At 48.3% G+C, this 20,589-nt stretch overlaps 1 protein-coding gene across 1 annotated transcript; it reads left to right on the top strand.

Moving 5' to 3' along the window:
* The first annotated feature begins 4,939 nt into the window (after nt 1-4,939).
* LOC120713297 lies at nt 4,940-6,607 on the top strand. Its single transcript, XM_039999286.1, has one exon. The coding sequence runs from the start codon at nt 4,940-4,942 to the stop codon at nt 6,605-6,607; it is 1,668 nt and encodes a 555-aa protein (XP_039855220.1).
* The last annotated feature ends 13,982 nt before the right edge of the window (nt 6,608-20,589 follow it).

Here is a 20,589-nt window from a genome sequence, read left to right as displayed (position 1 = left end):
TGCCATTTTAAAAAATGAATAAATTGCATATAAATTACCCTATATGCCATCATCAAAGATAAATTAGAATTATTTCTATATTTGCATATAAATTATCCAAAATACCATTATAAATGATGAATTAAAATAACTACATCTAACATTACTAAGAATTTGTAGGATCAACTTTAGCGACCAGAGGGGGGTCAATGGTCGGAACCAAAAATCACGCCCAAAAACATACCCTCTAAAACGGCGTTGAGTGTCGGCCACTGGGTGGCTACACACCCAACAAAGCGCAGCAAACACTCACACAAAAGGTCCCCTTGAAAACACCCACGAGAAAGGACACAAGAGGCACAAAAACCCGCAGACGCAGCACACGTCGAACGGTCTGGCGTGGGACATCGGAAGGTCCGGCGTGCGTCGGACGGTCCGGCGTGACCAGCCGGAAGGTCCGGCGTTAAGCCGGCCACGAGGTCAAAGGCACAGCCCGGTGCCTAGTCGTAAACGTCGGACAGTCCGACGTCGAGCACCGGACGGTCCGACGAACGTCGGACAACAGGGCCCGAGCACGGCCAAACAAGCGCTCACGCAAACGCAAGCGTCAGACGGTCCGGCGTGTGATGCCGGACGGTTTGGCGTGCGTCGGATGGTCCAGCGTATTACGTCGGACGGTCCGGCGTGTACGAAAACGTGAGGCCAAGCCCGAGACAGCCTTCCGGGAAAACCAAATCCAACCAAACTTCACCAAATGAACCCCAATCTTCCCCAAACCTTGAAGACACCGAATAGAGTTTGTTAGTAGGCTATCCCAAAAGAAATCCCCGAAAAGGAATCACCAAATCTCACGAATTTCTACCGGACCAAGGAGATGAAGGTTAGAAGCTCAAGAACACTAAGAACACCAAAACATCTCGATTCAATCCGCTGGAAGTCTTCGAGTGAAATCTGAGGATTCTAATGAAGACTTGAACGCAGAACGGAGAGAATCAAAAGCCCCAACCCTTGGAAAACACAAACACCGTAAAAACCAAGGATTGGAAAGCCAAAACCAACACAAAGAAGGGGGTGGAGAGGAATCAACTCATGGACGAAATTAGCACAAGGAAAAGCTTTTATTTCATCCAACTAGAGTGATTACAGAGTCTCGATCATAGCCTACCGCCCTTCATCCTTCTCACTAGATGGTCCTAGACTAAGTGGGGATTAATTAGCCTCCTAATCTAGTCTCTCTTCACAATAAGCACTTGGCTGCTCACAAAGCTCTCTCCAAATGACCATGTGGGAGAAGCTTAGCCCCAATGGGCTGCCCACCTTGGTATTGAAGGCCATGGGAATAATGACCTGAGACGACGCTTACCCCTGTAGGATCAAGAACACCGACTAGAGGGGGGGTGAATAGGCGGTTTAAAATCTAAAACCAATAACACTAGAGAAATTTAATTAGTAACAAAAGAAAGCCCTATGTCATGCTATTCCTATCTCTAGATGGGTTTGCAACCTAGGGTGACAAGATACAAATCAAGCTCTAGTAAAGTAAATTGCTCAAAGTAAAAGCGAGTATTAAAGAGAGCAAGAGAAGTAACCAAGCTTGACACAAGAAATTATCCCGTGGTGTCGATGACTTGCCGGTCACCCCTAATCCACGTTGAGGTGGATTCCAAGAGTCAACCGCTCCTCTATCAAGAACCTCTTGATCTTGAGCCGGCTTGAATCAAGGAACCGCTCCACACCTCGATTCCACTAGAGTTGCTCTTCACCACTCCGGTGAGGTGAGCACAAAACCTCTCACAACCGAAATCGGGGCTCCTCAACAATCTCCTTGGAGGTGCTCCATGAAATCCACTTCTCCAAGCCGTCTAGGGAGCGGCAACTCCCAAGAGTAACAAGTTGATGACGCTTGCTTGAAGTTTCCCTAATGCCACAAAGCTCAAAACCTTGATGCAATGCACTAGGAAGCTCTCACACTCTCAAAAATGCAATCTCTAAGCAAATGTGTGTGAGAGAGGGATGCCTTAGCTCTAATGTGTCAAGAATGCTATCCAAATGGCCAAGAGAGACACCCAATGGCCGGGCATTGGGTATATATAGACACCCCTTCAAAAACTAGCCGTTACACTCTTTTCTGTGAAGTCGCGGACCGTCCGCGGTTCAAAAACCGGACTGTCCGCCGTTATAAACCAGTGAGTCAGAGTGCATTTAATGCGTGTCAGAACTAGGCGTTAAGCCCTGGCGGACCATCCGCTCCCCAGGGGCGGACCGTCCGCAGTTAAGTGTTCCAACCCACCAGAGACTAACATCGTCTCTGGAACAACTTTGTGATTTTCCTGCGGACCATCCGCGCCTCAGCAGCGGACCGTCCGCAGTTTAACTTTTGAGCCCAAACCAGAGAAACATCCTCTCTGGTACAAACCTGAGATTAGCCGGCGGACCGTCCGCGCCCCATGGGCGGACTGTCCGCCGTTCAACTTTGAAGCCCACACTGACAGACACCCTTTCTGGTACAAGATTGAAATACAGTGGCGGACCGTCCGCCCACCTGGGCCGAACTGTCCGCCAGCCCACCAGAGCCTCTGCAAGCTCTCTGGAACAGTCGCGGACTGTCCGCCCCTCTGGGCCGGACTGTCCGCCAGCCCACCAGAGCCTCTGCAAACTCTCTGGAACGGGCGCGGACTGTCCGCCCCTCAGGCGCGGACTGTCCGCCGTTACTCAGTCAGCTCTCGAACTTAGTCTATTTCAAATCTTTTCAAAACGCCGTTAGCCCTCATGCATGCAACTAGACATTTTGAGAAAAATGGCACTAGAGACCCGTCAAGCATGAGTACACAACCCCTCTTGATAGTACGGCTATCTATCCAACAAATCCGGTCACTTTTCATCCACTAAACGCCTTGTGACCGGTAAAATGCAAAAGCCCTATTTTATACCTTTGCCTTGTGCCCGAGCTTTGCTCATCATCTCCAAAACTCCATACGTTCACAACTAAATCTCTTTCATCCGTGGATCAACCTATACTCATTATCTCAAATGAAATCGTTAATCCACAAACCGTTGTCATTAATTACCAAAACTCGAATTAGGGGCCTAGATGCTTTCAACCCCTACACTTAACCAGACGACTCAACGCCCGTAGGGGCAAAACTGGAAAAGATACATAGGAGATTTCATCCGACAATCCTCGTGGCTTTGGAGTGTTGCTTAGCTTCTACGCAACCGCGCGATGTCCACCACGCGTCCGACGATGACTTTTAGGGTTTCTATCTTATCTGAGCCTCTGGCAACCCAAATAAGGCAGTGATGGTTTTGAGGCCCAAACCATCGAAACCAGCATGCACAACAGGAAAATAGACTACTTCCATCGGCTGAATTAACTCCCGTCGGCTTTTAGGGTTGCCGACGGGCGACAGCCGTCGGCCAGGCTCCCAGCCGACGGGAGTTAACTTAACTCCAGTCGGCTTGGTGTCTGGCCGATGGGAGTTAGCCCGGGCCTGTGACTTAGTCCAACCGGCCAGGCCAGCCCCTCTCTCTCTTTACTTACTCTCTCCCTTGCTAACCTCGCGCGCCGCCGCCGCAACACACTGCACCGCGCGCGAGCCGCCGGCACTGCACCATACTGCGACGCTGATGCCCCCCCGCTCTGGCTCCCCTGGCCCGTCGGGCCGCCCCTCCCCTCCCCCCTCCCCGCTTCAGCTCCTCCGTCCGGCGTTCCCGCTCCAGCTCCTCCGACGCATCCGCGCCCTTCCCTGGCCATGTCGCCTCTCGGGTCGGCGCCCCTGCCCCAACACCTCCCCTACCGGTGCCGCTCCCCGGTGCGTCGCCACCAGCCCGCTTGGCCCACGCCCCTCCGCTGGCCGCCGGCAGCCGGGCCCAAGCCCCTGCACATCCCCGGCCGACCGTCGGCTGCCGCGCCGGCCCCTGCCCCCGGCCACCGCTCCGTCTCCCGCTCCACCTAGGGTTCTACTTCGACTCGAAATCACCAAGTGAGTTAGAGACCGTGGCGTCACAATTTTTGTATGAAATATTGCTTATTCTCGTCGGTTGTTGCACGGATTCCGCCGACGGGAGTTAATTTAATGTGATTAGAGTTTGTTTTATATTATTGATAATGATTAGTGTAAATACACTATATGATGATGGATACTGTTAGTTAATTTTAACATGGTTAGAGTTAGTTTTGTTTGGTTGAGGATTGATTGGTAGCTATAAATATATGGCATGCATGATTGGGGGTAGTTTTATATTGTGAAGTCTAATGCTAGTTACTTGAAACGCTGATTAAAGTTAGTATTGTGTACTTAGCTAGCAGTAGCATGATTACATGTTGTTTACATATTTTATTACTATTGTTGTTGCTCTAACATGTAAAATATCAATAATACTCCTGTTTCATTTATGTTTCCTTTAATCATACATTGCATGCAGTTAGGGTTTCGAAACCTATGCGTCACCCGTTTCGGACCGGGTGAGATGTGCCGGTCTGGAATTGTCCCTTTTTAGGACAGCCTCGGGGTGGCCGATAGAGTGTGGTGTTTATGATGGCCCTGGAGTGCTCAGGCAAAATTTCGGGGGCATAACCTTGTTGTTCTCCACTGCACCAAATCGGGCATGCAAATGGAGAGCAGCGGGGTTATGCTGCCGAAATTTTGCCTGAGCGCTTTAGGCTCGTCATAATAAACACACACTCTATCGGGCGCCCTTGGGTGGGTTTAGGACATATCAATTACATATAGATGTAGGGCCGTGATGTGTAGAGATGGACGGTTCTTATGAAATGTGTTGCATCGAACAATATGTAGCCGCAAGCATGGGTGACGACTATGGGTGGATGTACGTTGGTTGGAAGAAGGGCAGGTCTCACACAAAGGAATGGTTTGAGAAGACTCAGCAGTTTGTGGACCATGCTTACTAAAAGCCACCACACGGCGTGATTAAATGCCCATGCAACAAATGCCAGAACATGGTGGCCTATGACAAGAACCAAGTCACGCTACACCTATGCAAGAATGGGTTCGTGCCAGGATATGACGAATGGCATTTCCACGGTGAGTCACACAGTAGAGTATCAACACAGATGGAAGTGGATGATGGTGAAGACGTTGATAGGTTGGATCAGATGCTTGATGATCTGCAACCAGAGTTTAACCTAGATCGTGAAGATCCGCCTACAAAAGAGGTTCAGGAATTATTTGAACTCCTCCAAGCCTTAGAATATCCTCTACACGGACAGACAACGGTTACAGTCCTCCAGTTTGTGACCCATCTAATGGGCATCAAGTCGAAGTTTGCTTTGTCAGGCAATTGTTATAAGGCAATTGTGGACCTGATTTGTGATGTTCTTCTTGCCGATCACAAGGTGCCTAAAGACATGTACCGGTCAAAGAAATTGATAAAGGCTCTTGGAATGCCGTATGAGAGGATCGATGCGTGCCCGGACAACTGCATGCTATTTTGGAAGGATCGTGAGAAAGAAGAGAAATGCTTGAAGTGTGGCAAGTCGAGGTACATAGAGGTGGTAAATGAAGATGGGGAGAAGGTGAGCACAAAGAGGGCACATAAGCAGCTTCGATGGATGCGTCTCAGTCCTAGACTAAAACGTTTGTTCCTGGCTAGGAGAATTGCTGAGCGCATGAGGTGGCGCAAAAATCGTAAGGGTCGGGCCAATGGGTTAATGGTGCATCCATCGGATAGCGATGTGTGGAAGGCCCTAGACAGCTTTGATCCAGATTTTGCTAGTGATGAGAGGAATGTTCATATTGGGCTGGCGACAGACGGTTTCATGCCTTTCAATATGACCGCAGCGTCGTACTCATGTTGGCCTATCTTCGCCATCCTGTACAACCTTCCACCTGATCTTTGCATGAAGGATGAGTTCATGATCCTATGCCTCATCATACCTAGGCCTGAGCATCCTGGCATAAAACTCAATGTGATGCTTGAACCATTGATTGAAGAGTTGAAAGAGCTTTGGGCAGGAGTGGAAGCGTATGACACTTACAAGAAGCAGAAATTCAAACTTCGGGCTGCGTATTTGTGGTCCATACATGATTTTCTAGCGTATGGGATCTTTGCTGGGTGGAGAGTTAATGGAAGGCTAGCATGCCCTATTTGTGGAAAAGAAACAGACTGTTTTCGGCTCAATGCTGGTGGCAAGTATTGTTACTTCGATTATCATAGGTGTTTTCTTCCTTTGGACCACCCCTTCAGGCTCCAGGCACAGGAGTTTAGGAAGGACACCGTTGTCACGAAGGGACCACCACAGCGCCGCAATGGGTGGAAAATTGCAGAAGAGCTTAGTAAACTGTTCACAAACAATGCTGGAGATGGGTTTGTAGGTTTCAGTGAGACACATAATTGGACTCACAAATGTGGCCTGTGGGAACTCCCTTACATGAGGGCATTGATTCTACCACACAACATCGACGTAATGCACCAAGAACGCAACGTGTGTGTAGCCCTATTTGACACCATTATGGATTTCGGAGGCTCTACAAAAGATAATTTCAAGGCCCGTGTTGACTTAGCTGAGATATGTAACCGTCCAACTCTTGAGCTAAGAGAAAATGGAGGGAGACCATGTTCTAAATTTTCCTTGAAACCCAATGAACAAAGAGATGTGATGTGGTGAATGAAAGAATTAAAATTCCCTGATGGTTATTGTGCGGGGTTCAGAAGATATGTGAATATGAAAACAATGAAGATAAATGGGGTAAAAAGCCATGATTACCACATAATGGTGGAACGACTCATCCCAGTAATGTGTTGTGATTACATCCCAGTAATCTAAGTTGGCGGACAAACACAATCTCTCGGAGTTAACATTGGATTGGACTGTCGGTGTGGATCGGCATCTGGAGGACAGCGATTTGTTGGGACAACTAGCTAGTGCCACCAAGAACTCTGGAACACTTGTTTCTAGAAGGCTACAGCAGTACCGGCTTTCCAGGCTGCGTCATGGACATTTCTCGTTGCCACACCTAGAAGAGCTGTCTCTCGATCGTTTGCCTAGCATTACAAAAACGGGCTGGGAATTTTGTGGTGGCAATGGAGCATTCCGTCGGCTCTCAAACTTCAAAATCTCATTCATGGAAGGCTTGGAGGAGTGGAGCACAGCATACTATGCTGAAGAAGGTGTGGTGGAGGAGTTCATGTTCCCTGTGCTAGAGCTAGACAGCCTGACGATAAAGAGATGTCCGCGCTTGATGTTGAAACCATGCCCACCAACATTTCGTGAGTGCAGAATAGAGAAGAGCGACCAAGTGCTATCTTCATTTGAGGAGGTACGCAAGATCAATCATCACACCTCCTCCAGCCATGCCACCAATTTGCACCTACACGGAGGAATGCATTGCCAGAGTATGGAGATATTTCACCACTTCTCTGCCCTCCAAGAGCTTACCATCAGTTGCTATGATAAGCTAATCGATCCGATCTTGGTTCGCATGTACCAATCCTACCCTGATCCATGTTCAAATCCGAGAGGACGTACGTAACGAAGACGTACGTCCGCGGCTCGATCGATCCACCGTTCCGTAACCCACCCACATAGTATACACACATGCGCGCGATACAGATTGTGCTCAGATCGATCGACCAAGATAGATGCAGATGGAGCTTCTACCCGACGACATGATTGCCGACGTGCTGGGTCGTCTCCATGCGCCCAGCAGCCTTGCGGCGGCACGCTGTGTCTGCAAACGCTGGTGCTCCATCATCGACGGCCGACGCCTGCTGCGCGCCAGAACCGATCTCCTCCCTCTGCATCTCGACGGCGTCTTGTTCAAAAGCCACCCCGATCACGGACACCATCCCCGCGCATATTTCTTCGGGCGCCCTTGGACCGCACACCAATTGGCAGCCACCTCGAGATGTGTTTATCACCTGAATTAGATGATGATTATGGCGACTACCGCGTCCCTGATCGGCAAGTCATGGATCACTGCAACGGCCTGCTCTTGCTCGGCTGGAATTTGGCGGTGGTTAACCCTGCCACGCGACAATGGTGGTACACCTTGCCTTCCTTCCTAGAACCGTTACTTTCATTGCGACTGTCACCACCTGAGGTCCCTCTTGTGGTACAAGGACTACGTCACCGGTATTGGAGGATGATGACTTATGGCCCTGCTTCTACCTCGCCTACGACCCTATGAAAGAGTCGCATCATCAATTTGAGGTATTTCTTATCCCGGACTTAATGTTTAGCTCCAAACACAAATACGATGGTCAGGGGGAATGGCCACCCTCGCAATACACCACACTCGTCTTCTCCTCGGCCACATGGAAGTGGGAAGAGAGATCTTTTGCTCGTCAAGAAGAGCCTGCCGGAACCTATGATGACGCTGTTATTTGCCGGCCACGATTAGGGGAGGAATTGTAAATCGGAAGCCTATAAATAATATGACATGATGGGAGAGAAGAAGAAAGTTGTTTGATAAACTACCTTCGCTAGGTCGCTCGTCGAGCACTCCCGCCCCCACTAGATTGGTGGTTGGGTGCCATAATTTCAAATCTTGAATATAATCAGAAGGTTTGATTTTTTTATTTAACAAATGTATAAAACAGATAACTCCGATATTACTAGTAAGTATTAACATTGATTATATCTTAGTATGGGTGTAAAACGTCCGTTCCACTCGTACCATATCACTTACATCTTTTGTCATTCAAGAAAAAGGAGAGTCAAAATGCTTCTGAGATAATTGTGTGTCAAATAAAAATGATTAGGAAATCTAGCTATTATAAACACAAGAAAAAAAGTGATCCTACTTTGTAATGCAAATTAAACAACACCTCGATAGGAACAGCATGCAAGTCTCTTCAATATTTTGGTCAGCGCTAGTTAGGGGGTAAGTACTGGGCTTGCGAGTGAGATAGGACTCATGAGGTTATGTTGTGCACGCTCTCTCTGTTATGTTGCGTCATCTACTGCATCACACGCCACACCTATTTTACTGCCCACCTACTACTTTTTTATTTGAAGTAAAATTTACACAGCTTCAACACCCTAAACTTATAAGCTGAATCGAGTATATATATAGTCTCCCCTGTTTGCGGGGTTTAACAAGATAGATGGCTCCATCTATCCCGTCTAGAGCCATCAGTAATTCAGAGACCAGCAGTGATCATCTTCTTCTTCTCTATCTGGATGCTCCTCCATTTGTCTTCACCAATTTTTCTAATAAAAATCCAAAACCAACCACTCACTCCACATATAATAACCAACATCCACTTCGACTTGCGCACACAGATATAGGACGATGTGCGAGCCAATTTTATAGAGTCACTCCTCAAGACTCCAAACATTGCATCGTACAATCCATCTGCAGCAAAGCAAGTATATCCTCGGACGGCGGCATTTACCACCAACTACCATAAGGTAATGACCTAGTTTAGCGGAGGATAGCATCAAGCCCCCATTTGACGAGAACTACGCTGAGATTTTCAACGACACGTAAGGTTATAGACTCTTTGTGACAATCCCAAGGATTCAGGTCTATATGCTTCACCAGTGCTTATGTGCCCAACTAGTGCTTGGGAGCAGCAAACCTTTATGTCGATTGAGGAAGCAAAATACATTGGTATCTGGTGGAAGATCTCCAAGCTGATAATAAGGTGGCAGCGAACCTTAATATGGGGTCGTGGGACTGAGAATCGTGATGCTAAGAAAGTGGCCAATGATAATAACATCAGAAGCGTCCCCCAGGCTAGATTTCTTAATTCGCCCGTTGAGGTAGTAATAGTATAAATATGTGGGCTAATACTAGCTTTGTTGTATTTTCTTAATTCGCCCTGCCCGTTGATGTAATCGTCTCTACTTATACTCCCTGTCTTTTTAATAAATACCGAGTAATGATTTGTACGATTTCTTTCTTAATTCTGCCCCTTGGATGTTAATTCTGCCCCTTGGATGTTATCACTATTACTTATGCTCCCAGTCCCTTTTTTCTGTTTGTTGATTGAATCTTGAAAAGATGAGTGATTACAAGGTCGAGCAAATGAAAAGATGAGTGATTACAAGGTCGAGCAAATGAAACTCCACGCTTGCGCGGTAAGAATGAAACGGTTCCATTCTTTGTTTGGTTTGTGGGATAGAATAAAGTGGGATAACAGACTCTATTGCCCACGTTTGTGCGGGCCCCACATGTAAGTCCCTTCTGTCTCTCTCCCATTCGCTCTCTCTCCCATCCGCGTCCGTGAAGCTCCCTCTGACCGAGCAGCTAGCGTCGCCTGCGCCCATGAAGCTCCCACCGAGCGCGCCACCACCGGTCGCGACGCCCGTCGCCCGCGCGCCTCGCCTGGCCCCGCCGCCGACCACGTCGCCCACGCGCCTCGTCCGGACTCACCGCTAACCGTGCCGACCGCCGTTGGCGCAGCTTGCCCGGCCCTACTAACCGCGCGCCTGATGCCTTTACTGATGACACCTTTTCAAAAATCACTCTCATTGATGATCTAGTTTTTTTTGCCAAGATCAACGGAAAGATTCTAACATTTTGTCATTTTTGCACACGTGGCAGGCCACCTCGGCCATGTAGCGTGGCGACAGCGGGCCCGACCACACTAAAAGACCAGCATGCCCTCGTCGTTCTCGTCTTCAACCTCCGTCCACGCAGGTGCACACGGGGGAACTGGCGCACGCGTGGAGTAGCAGGCACGCGACGCGCGCACTGGCGGGCGCTGCTGCTTGCCGGGCCAAGCCCCTGGGCCAAGGCCGAGGCGCACGCCGCCGCGAGTCCCACGCCACGGCCTAACTTCGTGCACCGCCACCATCCCCGCACGACCGCCATGGCGAGCGTGCCACCGCTTGGACCGCCGCCGTCGTACCGTGCGAGCGCCGTGGAGGATAGCGTTGAGGTGCCAATAATTAAATATCCCTCCGTGAGGGAATTATTTGCCATTTCGCCATTATCAAATAGGGGCTTCGCCAGAATGCCATCGCCGAAATGAGCTTCGCCTGAGTGCCATTATCAAACTGGACACTCTTGCTAGAATGCCTTTTCCAGAATATTATGCATTTCCATAACTCTTTAGCACTTGGTCTGACTCATCTGCCCCTGCAAATTACGGGTTGGTGGCTACGATTTTTTAGTTTGTATTTTAAATGAGTACATGTAATGACAATGTCGCACTGGTGTCTTGCGATAGCCAAAGCACATGCATGCATGGCGCTCACGAGTAAGCACATGCAAATGTTAACCCAGCCCAAGATGAGTGCGTACGAAGGTTTGGCAGCGCACAAGCCACAAGGTATGGATAGGGCTCTTTGGCCCGCTGCACCAACACCAACCGAATCAGAGACAGCTCCAATGCCGGGCTGAAATGGCTTGGTGGTCCCAGCCCCTGGCACAGACGCACTCGGTTCGAAATCGAAACATCGTCAGACATCTGTCCTTTCTACCTGAATTTCGTCTAAATCTTGCTGTTATGAACATCATCAATGACGCCCGAACTGCACCGGCCGGCCAAAAGGACGCCAAGGTAACAGGCGGTGTCTTCCTTCCGGGGCCTCATCTGGGCAGCGGTCCACACCAAGGCCGGATTTGAAAACCAGCACGACTTACCTTGGCCTCCTCATCGTCGAATCATGACCTCCAGGAAGAGTGTTAGAAACCAATTTTGAATAATCACCAAAGGATCCGAGTTGTTTTCTTGATCCAGTGAATCAATGGTTCCCTGTACTGTTCCCGGTCCGATAACATATGGAGAGGAGGAGCTGAAGATGCTCTACAGCGGCGGATGTCGGCTCAATGGCGGTGCAGCGTGGCAGGCGAGTGAGAGACAAAAGGGCACACATGGGAAAGAGAGAGAGGAGCATGGGGCTGATCAAAGATAATAGATGACACGAGGACTTACACATACTAGCTCCAAATATTTATATAACATCAGGGAAAAAGACCGATAAACTGCTACTGTATTTTATTTTGTCCAAAATATAAGTGCTCAATCTGCATCCAACATGGTGTGTAAAGGAATGATGGAGTATCAATGTAGAATAATGAATCTAAGTGGCCCAACTCTTGAGTCTTTGGTGTATTCAGTTGATAAGCTAGTACACTTGAGTTTGAGCAGAAGAAGGTGACTTCTTTGTAAGGGTCGAATCCGAGAAAAACTATACAATACGGCCCGTGTCTTGTGGCCTCATCTTTGGTTTCACCGACAATGCTGCTGGTGTCAAAGTCCAATTCACTATCATCACCATACTCGATAATCTCATCATCTTCTTGTGCAGGAGGTGTTGCCGATGTATCGCCATAGTTTGCAAGGATCCACGGTTTGTTATATCTATTCTCATAGTCTAAGAGTAGCAAAATTTTCCACCACTGCTCGAAGGCTGACGTCACTTCTCAACATCCACTTCATCTTGTCAACATTAAGCAACCAAACCCGAAAGTGGGGCCAACTAGCACCATCCGGATAGAGCAACGCAGAGTACACAAGCCCTTTCTCTGATTTCCCCAGGTAGGAATCATCATGGACACCTAGTTTACTCCCTGCTAATGGTGATTTTATCATCTGGTACTTATTATCGGCATTCGATAAGCAGGCAACTCTGCAAATGAAAGTAGATTAATTAATTAAATACTACATGCACACCGACACCATGCATACAAGCCGGCTTCTTCTAGCTTCTTCTACAGTACCTATACACACAAAACAGCCAGAAACAGCCGGCTTGTAGCTCAAGCGAACAACCCATCTAGGGAAAAAAATCTATACATCCTCTGTTTTAAATCTATTTCTTCCTCTGTTTGATTTTTTTAACACCGACTTTGACTACTCGTACTATTCAAACAATTTATATAAATATGAAAAAGTTAAAATCATACTTAAAAGTATACTATATAATAAACTGAATCACATTAAAAATAGATATACTTCTAATTTTGTTAATAAAATTAAAAAATTAAGCGGTCAAAGTTGGGATCGAAAACGTAAAACACCCTGTGATTCAGAATGGAAATGATGTGACTACAATGTACCTCATAACAGAATGATTTTGGCAATGGACATAAAGTGCTCCTTGAAAATAGATTCCATGGCGGTCGCGGCAAGTAATAACAGCACCAGCATAGGTTCCGGCAAGCTCTACTTGACGAACAAAAGATCTCTCCTCCCACTTCCATGTGGCTGAGGAGAAGACGTGCACTATGTATTGCGAGGGCGACCATTCCGCCTGACCATCGTATTTGCATTCGCGTTTAACCCATAAGTCCGGGATAAGAAATACCTCGAATTGATGAGGCGACTCTTTGATAGGGTCGTAGACGAGGTAGAAGCGGGGAAGCAAGTCATCATCCTCCACTACCGGCGCAGTCGTCCTGGTACTACCGGCGGGGACGACCTCAGGTGGTGACAGCTGCAACGAAGGTAATGGTTCTGGGAAGGAAGGCAAGGCGGCCCATTATCGCGTGGCAGGGTTAACCACTGCCAAATTGAAGCCGAGCAATAGCAGACCGTTTGTTGGACCGAGACACGCGACCAGAGGGGGGGTCAATGGTCGAAAACTAAAAACGAAACCCCAAAAACTCCCCTCTGAAGAACCGTCAAGTGTCGGCCACTCAAAGGCTACACACTTGACAAAACACAGCGGAAACACACACCAAAGAGTCCCTCTTCAAAACGCCAAAGAGAAAGGCGCAAGAGAGCACTCAGAACCCTAGCATAGGGGGTCAGACAATCCGGACCAAAGGGCCGGATAGTCCAGTCCACTCTACTGGGGAAAACACCGAGAGCGCACACAGCACAACGGACCGGACAGTCCGACTGGTTCAAAAATGAACGGGTCGGACAAATCCAGCAGCGCTGGCAAAAACACCGCGCCGTACCACAGTGGGTCGGACTGTCCGATCCACCGGGTCGGACAAAGAGACAGAGCGGATCCTCACAAGCTGCTATAGCGAAGGCACGGGTCGGACTGTCCGACTGGTTCTTCAGCAACGGGTCGGACAAACGGAACAGCAAACCCTAGGACACGCAGCAGCGCGCCACGCAGCCGGACTATCCGCTCGCTGGGGTCAGACTGTCCGACCCAGCGCACGCAGATAGCCCGTGCACAGCCTGCAAGCCACAAGATCCAAACAAAACCAAATCAAAAGAACTCCAATCCACCCCAAACTTTGAGAGCACTCAATTGAATTCACAAGGAGGCTATCCCAAAAAGAAATCCTCGAAAATGACTCACCAATCTTGTGAATTTCAATCGGACAAAGAAAAGGGGAAAGGAGCTCAAGAACGAACGAAGAACATGTGATTCATCCCGCAGTCATACTCAAGGGGTGATTCTTGGAATCAAATGGAGTATGAAGTGCAGAGGAAAGAGAATCACAAGATCCAATCAATTGGCAAACTCAAAACCACGAACAACTAAGAGATTGAGATCAAAACGGGCAAGAACAAGAGGGGGACGAGGAGGATCTGTTCAAGGATAAAATTAGCACAAAGAAAAGCTTTGATTACTTCCAAGAACGAGATTACAAGAGAGTTCACAACCTGCCACCCCTCATCCTACCCACTAATCTAGATTATCTAGGATAAGGAGGGTTTAATCTCTCTAACCTAGCCTCTCATGAGCATGTAAGCACTTGGTTGTCTAATCTCTCACAAACAAAACCAAGTGGGAGAGGTCACCCTAATGGGCTGCCCACCTTGGTTTATATAGGCCATGGAATAATGACCCCAGACGACACTGACCCTACACTTAATCTAAGCGACTCAACGCCCGTAGGGGCAAAACTAGAAAGATACATCGAAGAAGTCATCCAACGGCGCCCGTAGCTTCGAGTGGTTGCTTCGATCCTACGTATCCGCGGGATATCTGCCACGTGCCGCCGGAGACATTTATGTCGTCTATCTTGTCCAGGCTTCTGCCAGCACAGAGAAGGTGGGCGGTGGTTTTAAGGCCCAAACCACCAAACCGGAGCGCCCATGTGCTCGCCGACCCATGGGCTCCATCCTTCTCAGCACCTTCTGAAGTAGTCGCCGAAGCCTTCCACTTTCTCGAGATAGGAGACGGTTTTGCGCCGAAACTGCCAAAGCGCCTGCCGCCCGATGCCGTGCACCCGGATTGGACACCACGGCCCCGGCGCTCTTCAGCCCGCAGACCGCCCTCCATGTACCTGAGTCGAACACCGGCGTCCACCACGGCAGGTCGATCACCCTCTTCAGGGTGGCCCCTCTTCAGGGGACTTCTCCATTCACCACCCTCTTTAGGGTGGCAAGCTCCCATTCACCACCCTCTTCAGGGTGGCAAGCCTTCCGTTGATAATCACTCATCATCTCCAGGAGCCATGAGGCCCACCCTATTCAGGATGGCTCCTCAATCTCCCCCTTAATGAGTGCATTGTCAACATCCAAATGTGGAGACAAGAAAACGAAGCACAAAACAAGACAAGACGGGAAACAGGAAAGGATAATCAAAGAAGAAAGAGAAAACGAGAAAAAGTTCAACCAAATAACCAAGAGCCAAACAGAAGCTAGAAAAGGTCATTTGAGCTAAACAAGATCAAAGCCAAAAATCGCCCCCCTAAGATAAGGGAAAACAGCTCTACGCAGCCAATCAAACTAAAACATGACCCCTCAAGATAGGGGCGGAGCTCTACGCAGTCATGTAAAGGCAAAACACCAGTTCCTCCAAAAAGAGGCAAAGGCTCGACACAACCGATACAAGAGCAAACAAAATTTCAAAACACTGGAACCACTTAACCCAAAATGCATCCCCTCACAATATGCAATGCTCAACCATATGAGTGCACACTATGCTCCCCCTGTCACAAGGAGGAATTTTCAATTTTCAATCTCACACCACTCACTCCCAAGTGCAAAGGAAGGTGAGTCAAAACTCTCCCCCTTGTTGACAATGGGACTCATCAAGTGTGAGTCACAAGCACTCATGGAGGTCACTCCCCCTGGAATGAACCTCCCCCTGAGATGCAACTCCCCCTGAAAATATGCCAAGAAGTGCAAGTGGTGTGCATAAACAAGCTTCTCAGGTATGGTACGAGCATTTACAAGTTCTAGTAGGTATAGTGCAGAGGGTAGCAAATAGACTCTGCATCAAAATGCTCAGGAGAATATAGAGTTACTGAACTAGAGCAAGCAGGTCAGGGTTATCAAAACAAAAGCATCACCAACTTGAGCCTGAGCTACCAAACATAAGAAGGAAAGCATAAGCTAAATAATCCATAACCAAGTGCGAGAACTGAATCAAGGAGCAAACGCTAGCAAGTCTAAAGCCATTTCTTGCAAGTTTTCAACCAAATTTCAGAATTTGTATCGGAAGCGCATGAAAGACAAGCAAGATTAGTGCTTGTGCCAGGGGTTATCTCTTGACAATGCTAATCCTTTCAAATGTGCCAAGCCTCGATACCACAGAAGTGGACCGTCAGGAGCTTAAGACAACACTCTCAGTCATCCACAGCCATGTCCAAGTTCTCATGAAAGAGCAGTCTCAGAACATTGATCATTGGCGACAAGGAGATCCACCTGGATCTTTTCCATTTACTTAGCACCTTTAGAACTGGTTATTTAGCATGAAATTCAGATTACCACTAGTTTGCATTAACCAGAAAGACATATAGAACATTGCAAAGCAGTTTAACTCCAAACAATTAGATTTCAAGCTTAACAAGGCATGAATCAGGCTAGCAAAGCACTCAACTCCTACTCATGCTAGTAGACAAGCTTAGAGGTGACCATTTTCAGATTTTCAAAGAAAGAAGCTATCTCATATTCAGATTTGCAATATATTCAAAAGAGCATAGCTAGCATGGTCATCTCTACATAGAGCATCTATATCACCAAAAGATACAATCAAATGCTTCAACTGTACAAAAGAAGCTTAGGTGCATGTGTACAGATGCACTATGAACAATGATGCAAGAAAATGATTCAAAATGCAAGAAAAATACTAAAGCAAAGGAAAAACCTAAACTACTCAAAATGCATCCCCGAACTAAAAGGGATACACAACTCCCAACTCCCCCCGCAAACGAATGAAGGGTGTTTCATCGAGGGGTTTGGTGAGTATATCTGCTAGCTGATCATCGGTATCAACGTGTACAAGGTCCACTACTCCCTTCTCATATTGGTCTCTCAGGAAGTGATAGCGTATATCTATGTGTTTGGATCTGGAGTGGAGACATGGGTTCTTGCCTACGGCTTTGGCACTGGTGCTATCACAGAGCAAAGGCACTCTCTCAGGAAACTCTAACCCAAAGTCTCTCAAGGTGGCTATCATCCATATAATCTGGGAGCAACAGCTAGCAGCAGCGACAAACTCGGCTTCTGTGGTGGAAAGGGCTACCCCAGTTTGTTTGCTGGAGGACCAAGAGACAAGAGACGAACCAAGAAATTGACATGTGCCTGAAGTGGATTTGCGATCCAACTTACAGCCAGCATAGTCAGCATCAGAAAAACCAGAGAGCTGAAGGGAGGAGGAGGCAGAATAGAACAAGCCAAGCTCGGAGGTGTATGTCAAGTACCTGAAGATCCGCTTGACCGCCTTTAAGTGCGACTCCCTCGGAGATGCTTGAAACCGAGCACAAAGCCCAGTAGCAAACAAGATGTCTGGTCTTGTGGCTGTCAGGTACAGAAGCGATCCGATCATCCCCCGATACTCCTTCTGATCAACAGCAACTCCATCCTCGTCCTTGTCAAGTCCTCCACTCGAACTCATCGGTGTCGTCTGGGGCTTGAGGTCTCCGCCAAACTTGTACTTCTTCAGCAGGTCCTTGGTGTACTTGACTTGATGAAGGAATGTCCGTTCCTTCATCTGCTTGATCTGCAGGCCTAGGAAGTACTGGAGCTCGCCCATCATGCTCATCTCGAACTCAGTGCTCATCTGTTCAGCAAACTTAGACACAAGAGCATGAGTTGTTCCCCCAAAGATGATATCATCCATGTAAATCTGAATGATCAACAAGTCGCTGCCATGACTCAACAAGAAGAGTGTTTTATCAACTGACCCCATTTTAAAACCCTTACCAACAAGAAACTTCTTGAGACGATCATACCAAGCTCTAGGAGCTTGCTTAAGACCGTACAAGGCTTTTTGAAGCTTAAACACACGGTTTGGGAACTTGGGGTTTTCAAAACCAGGGGGTTGTCTAACATATACTTCTTCCTCAATGAAACCATTTAGGAAGGCACTTTTAACATCCATTTGAAAGAGTTTAAAACCCTTTGACGCTGCAAACGCCAAGAGTATGCGAATGGACTCAAGACGTGCTACAGGTGCAAAGGTTTCTTCAAAATCAGTTCCCTCTTTCTGACAAAACCCTTGGGCAACTAGCCGAGCCTTGTTGCGCACCACAACTCCATCCGCATCTTGCTTGTTTTTGAATACCCACTTGGTACCAATGGGGTTGCACAGAGGTGGCGGCTCAACTAGTGTCCAAACCTGATTTCTTTCAAAATTTTCCAACTCTTCATGCATGGCATTGACCCAGAAATCATTCGACAAAGCGTGTCTAACATCTTTGGGTTCGAAATCAGCAACAAAATTGAAATGGGCAAAGAAGGCCACAGAACATGTTTGGGACCTCAAAGTCCTTGTGCCGATGTCGCCAATGATCCTATCCGGTGGGTGATCCCGTTGGACCGCCCGAAAACCAGTCGCCCGGGAGATCACCTCCCCTGCGTCCACAGCAGGCCCCCTTGAGGTAGGGGGCACGTCGATCGTAGTCGTACTCGTGATCGGAGGTGCATCTTCATCATCGCTCATCTCAGAGGGTGTGGGATCTGCAGCACGCGCAGTAGTCCCACCATCACCATCTTCAGGGCCTTCATCATCTTCAAAAATGGATTCGCCCTCAACCTCATCACCTGAAAGCTCAAAGACAGGGGTTGTGCAAGACATAGATTCATCAAAGGAAACCTCACAAGTCTCTACCACTTGTTTGGTGTCAAGGTTCCACACTCGAAACCCTCTCGAGTTCAAGGCATAACCAAGAAAGACACCATCCGAGCAGCGAGACTCAAACTTGTCCATATGCTTCCCCTTCTTGACCACAAAGCATCTGCAGCCAAACGCTCGCAGATGGCTCACTTTGGGCTGTCTACCATACCGCAGCTCATACGAGGTCTTACCTAGGTAAGCTCGGAGAAAAATGCGGTTGGAGACATAGCAGGCCGTGTTCACTGCCTCAGCCCAAAACCGGTGAGGAGTCCTGCGCTCATCGAGCATCGTCCTTGCCATCTCAACAAGCGTGCAGTTCTTGCATTCCACAGCGCCGTTCTGCGGGGGAGTATATGGCGAAGAAAACTGATGGTCCAGACCATGGTCACTGCAGAAGTTGTCCATACGAGAGTTCCTGAACTCAGTTCCATTATCAAAACGAATAGCCCTGACACGGCCATTACTCTCGTTGTTCAACCTCAAGACCAGATCATGAACAAAACCAAAAGCTTCATCTTTCAACTCAAGAAAGAACACCCACGAGAACCGAGAAAAATCATCCACCACCACTAACGCATACCACTTCCCACCGACCGACCGAACCCGAGCAGGACCCACTGTGTCCATATGTAAAAGCTCATTCGGGTACGAAGTCATCACCTGATTAACAGGTGTGTGAGAAGCAGCAACCATCTTCCCATGGCGGCATGGATGACAAACCAAATCCTTCTCCAACTTGAGCTTGGGCAATCCTCGGATTAGGCCCATAGAGCTCAACCTCACAAGGAGACCAAAACTCAGATGGCCAAGCCTCCTATGCCACTTCCAGAGCTCAGAAGAACCAACAGAAGGAGAAGGATCAGAACCAATGATGCAACGCGAAGGGCCAGAGGATAGAGAGAAATTAGCCTGAAAGATACGACCAAACGGCTTGATCTTACAGACCAACTCTCCCTTTACATCTAAATCACGAGAACAACCCTTCTTAAAGCGCACCTTCATCCCCTCATCGAGAAGTTGCCGAATAGAAAGCAAATTGAAGCCAAGCTTCGAAACAAAAGTAACCTCCCTCAGGGTAAATCTCTTAGAAACCGCAACAGAGCCAACACCCACAACCTTAACTCTACCTTTGTCCCCGAACGTGATGTAGTCCTTGCCGTCCGTTGGGGTGAGGCTGGGGAACCATCTGCGCTTCCCCGTCATGTGCCTAGAGCAGCCTGAGTCGACGATCCAAATGTTCTCCAGACCTCGTTCCTGCAAAAATCAACGGTCAAATGGATGAGCAAATGGTCCGACACTGGGGTGAGTCGAAAACCAGTGCCGTGCCATCTGCTCATTGGTAGGGTAAAAAGCAGGTGCAAATGAAGTAAAAGCTCAGAACCAAAATGCGGATCTCTCTCAAACCGCGCACGCTCAAACTCAAAGCTCGGAGGACCAAAATCGTATCCAAAATGATGTCCTAGAGCCTGAGAACGGAAACCACCAACAGGAGCACGACGCCCAAAGTCGTCTCCACTACCACCACCTACACGACGCGCCCGACTGTCTAGCCCTTCCACGCGCTGAGGTAAAGCAGGTCCACTGCCATCTTGGTGGAACTGGTCCTTGTTCCTCCAGGACTTCTCCATCCTCTCTGCCCGCTTCCTCCGGAAGCAAAACTCCTCAAGGTGACCCTGCTTGTGACAGTAGTCACACACAAAGGTCTCAGGCCAAAGCTT

The sequence above is a fragment of the Panicum virgatum genome, chromosome 6K, assembly GCF_016808335.1.
Source record: "Panicum virgatum strain AP13 chromosome 6K, P.virgatum_v5, whole genome shotgun sequence".
Lineage (NCBI taxonomy): Eukaryota > Viridiplantae > Streptophyta > Magnoliopsida > Poales > Poaceae > Panicum > Panicum virgatum.
Note: the sequence above shows the minus strand (reverse complement) of the source record. Positions and strands in the feature narration are given on the sequence as shown.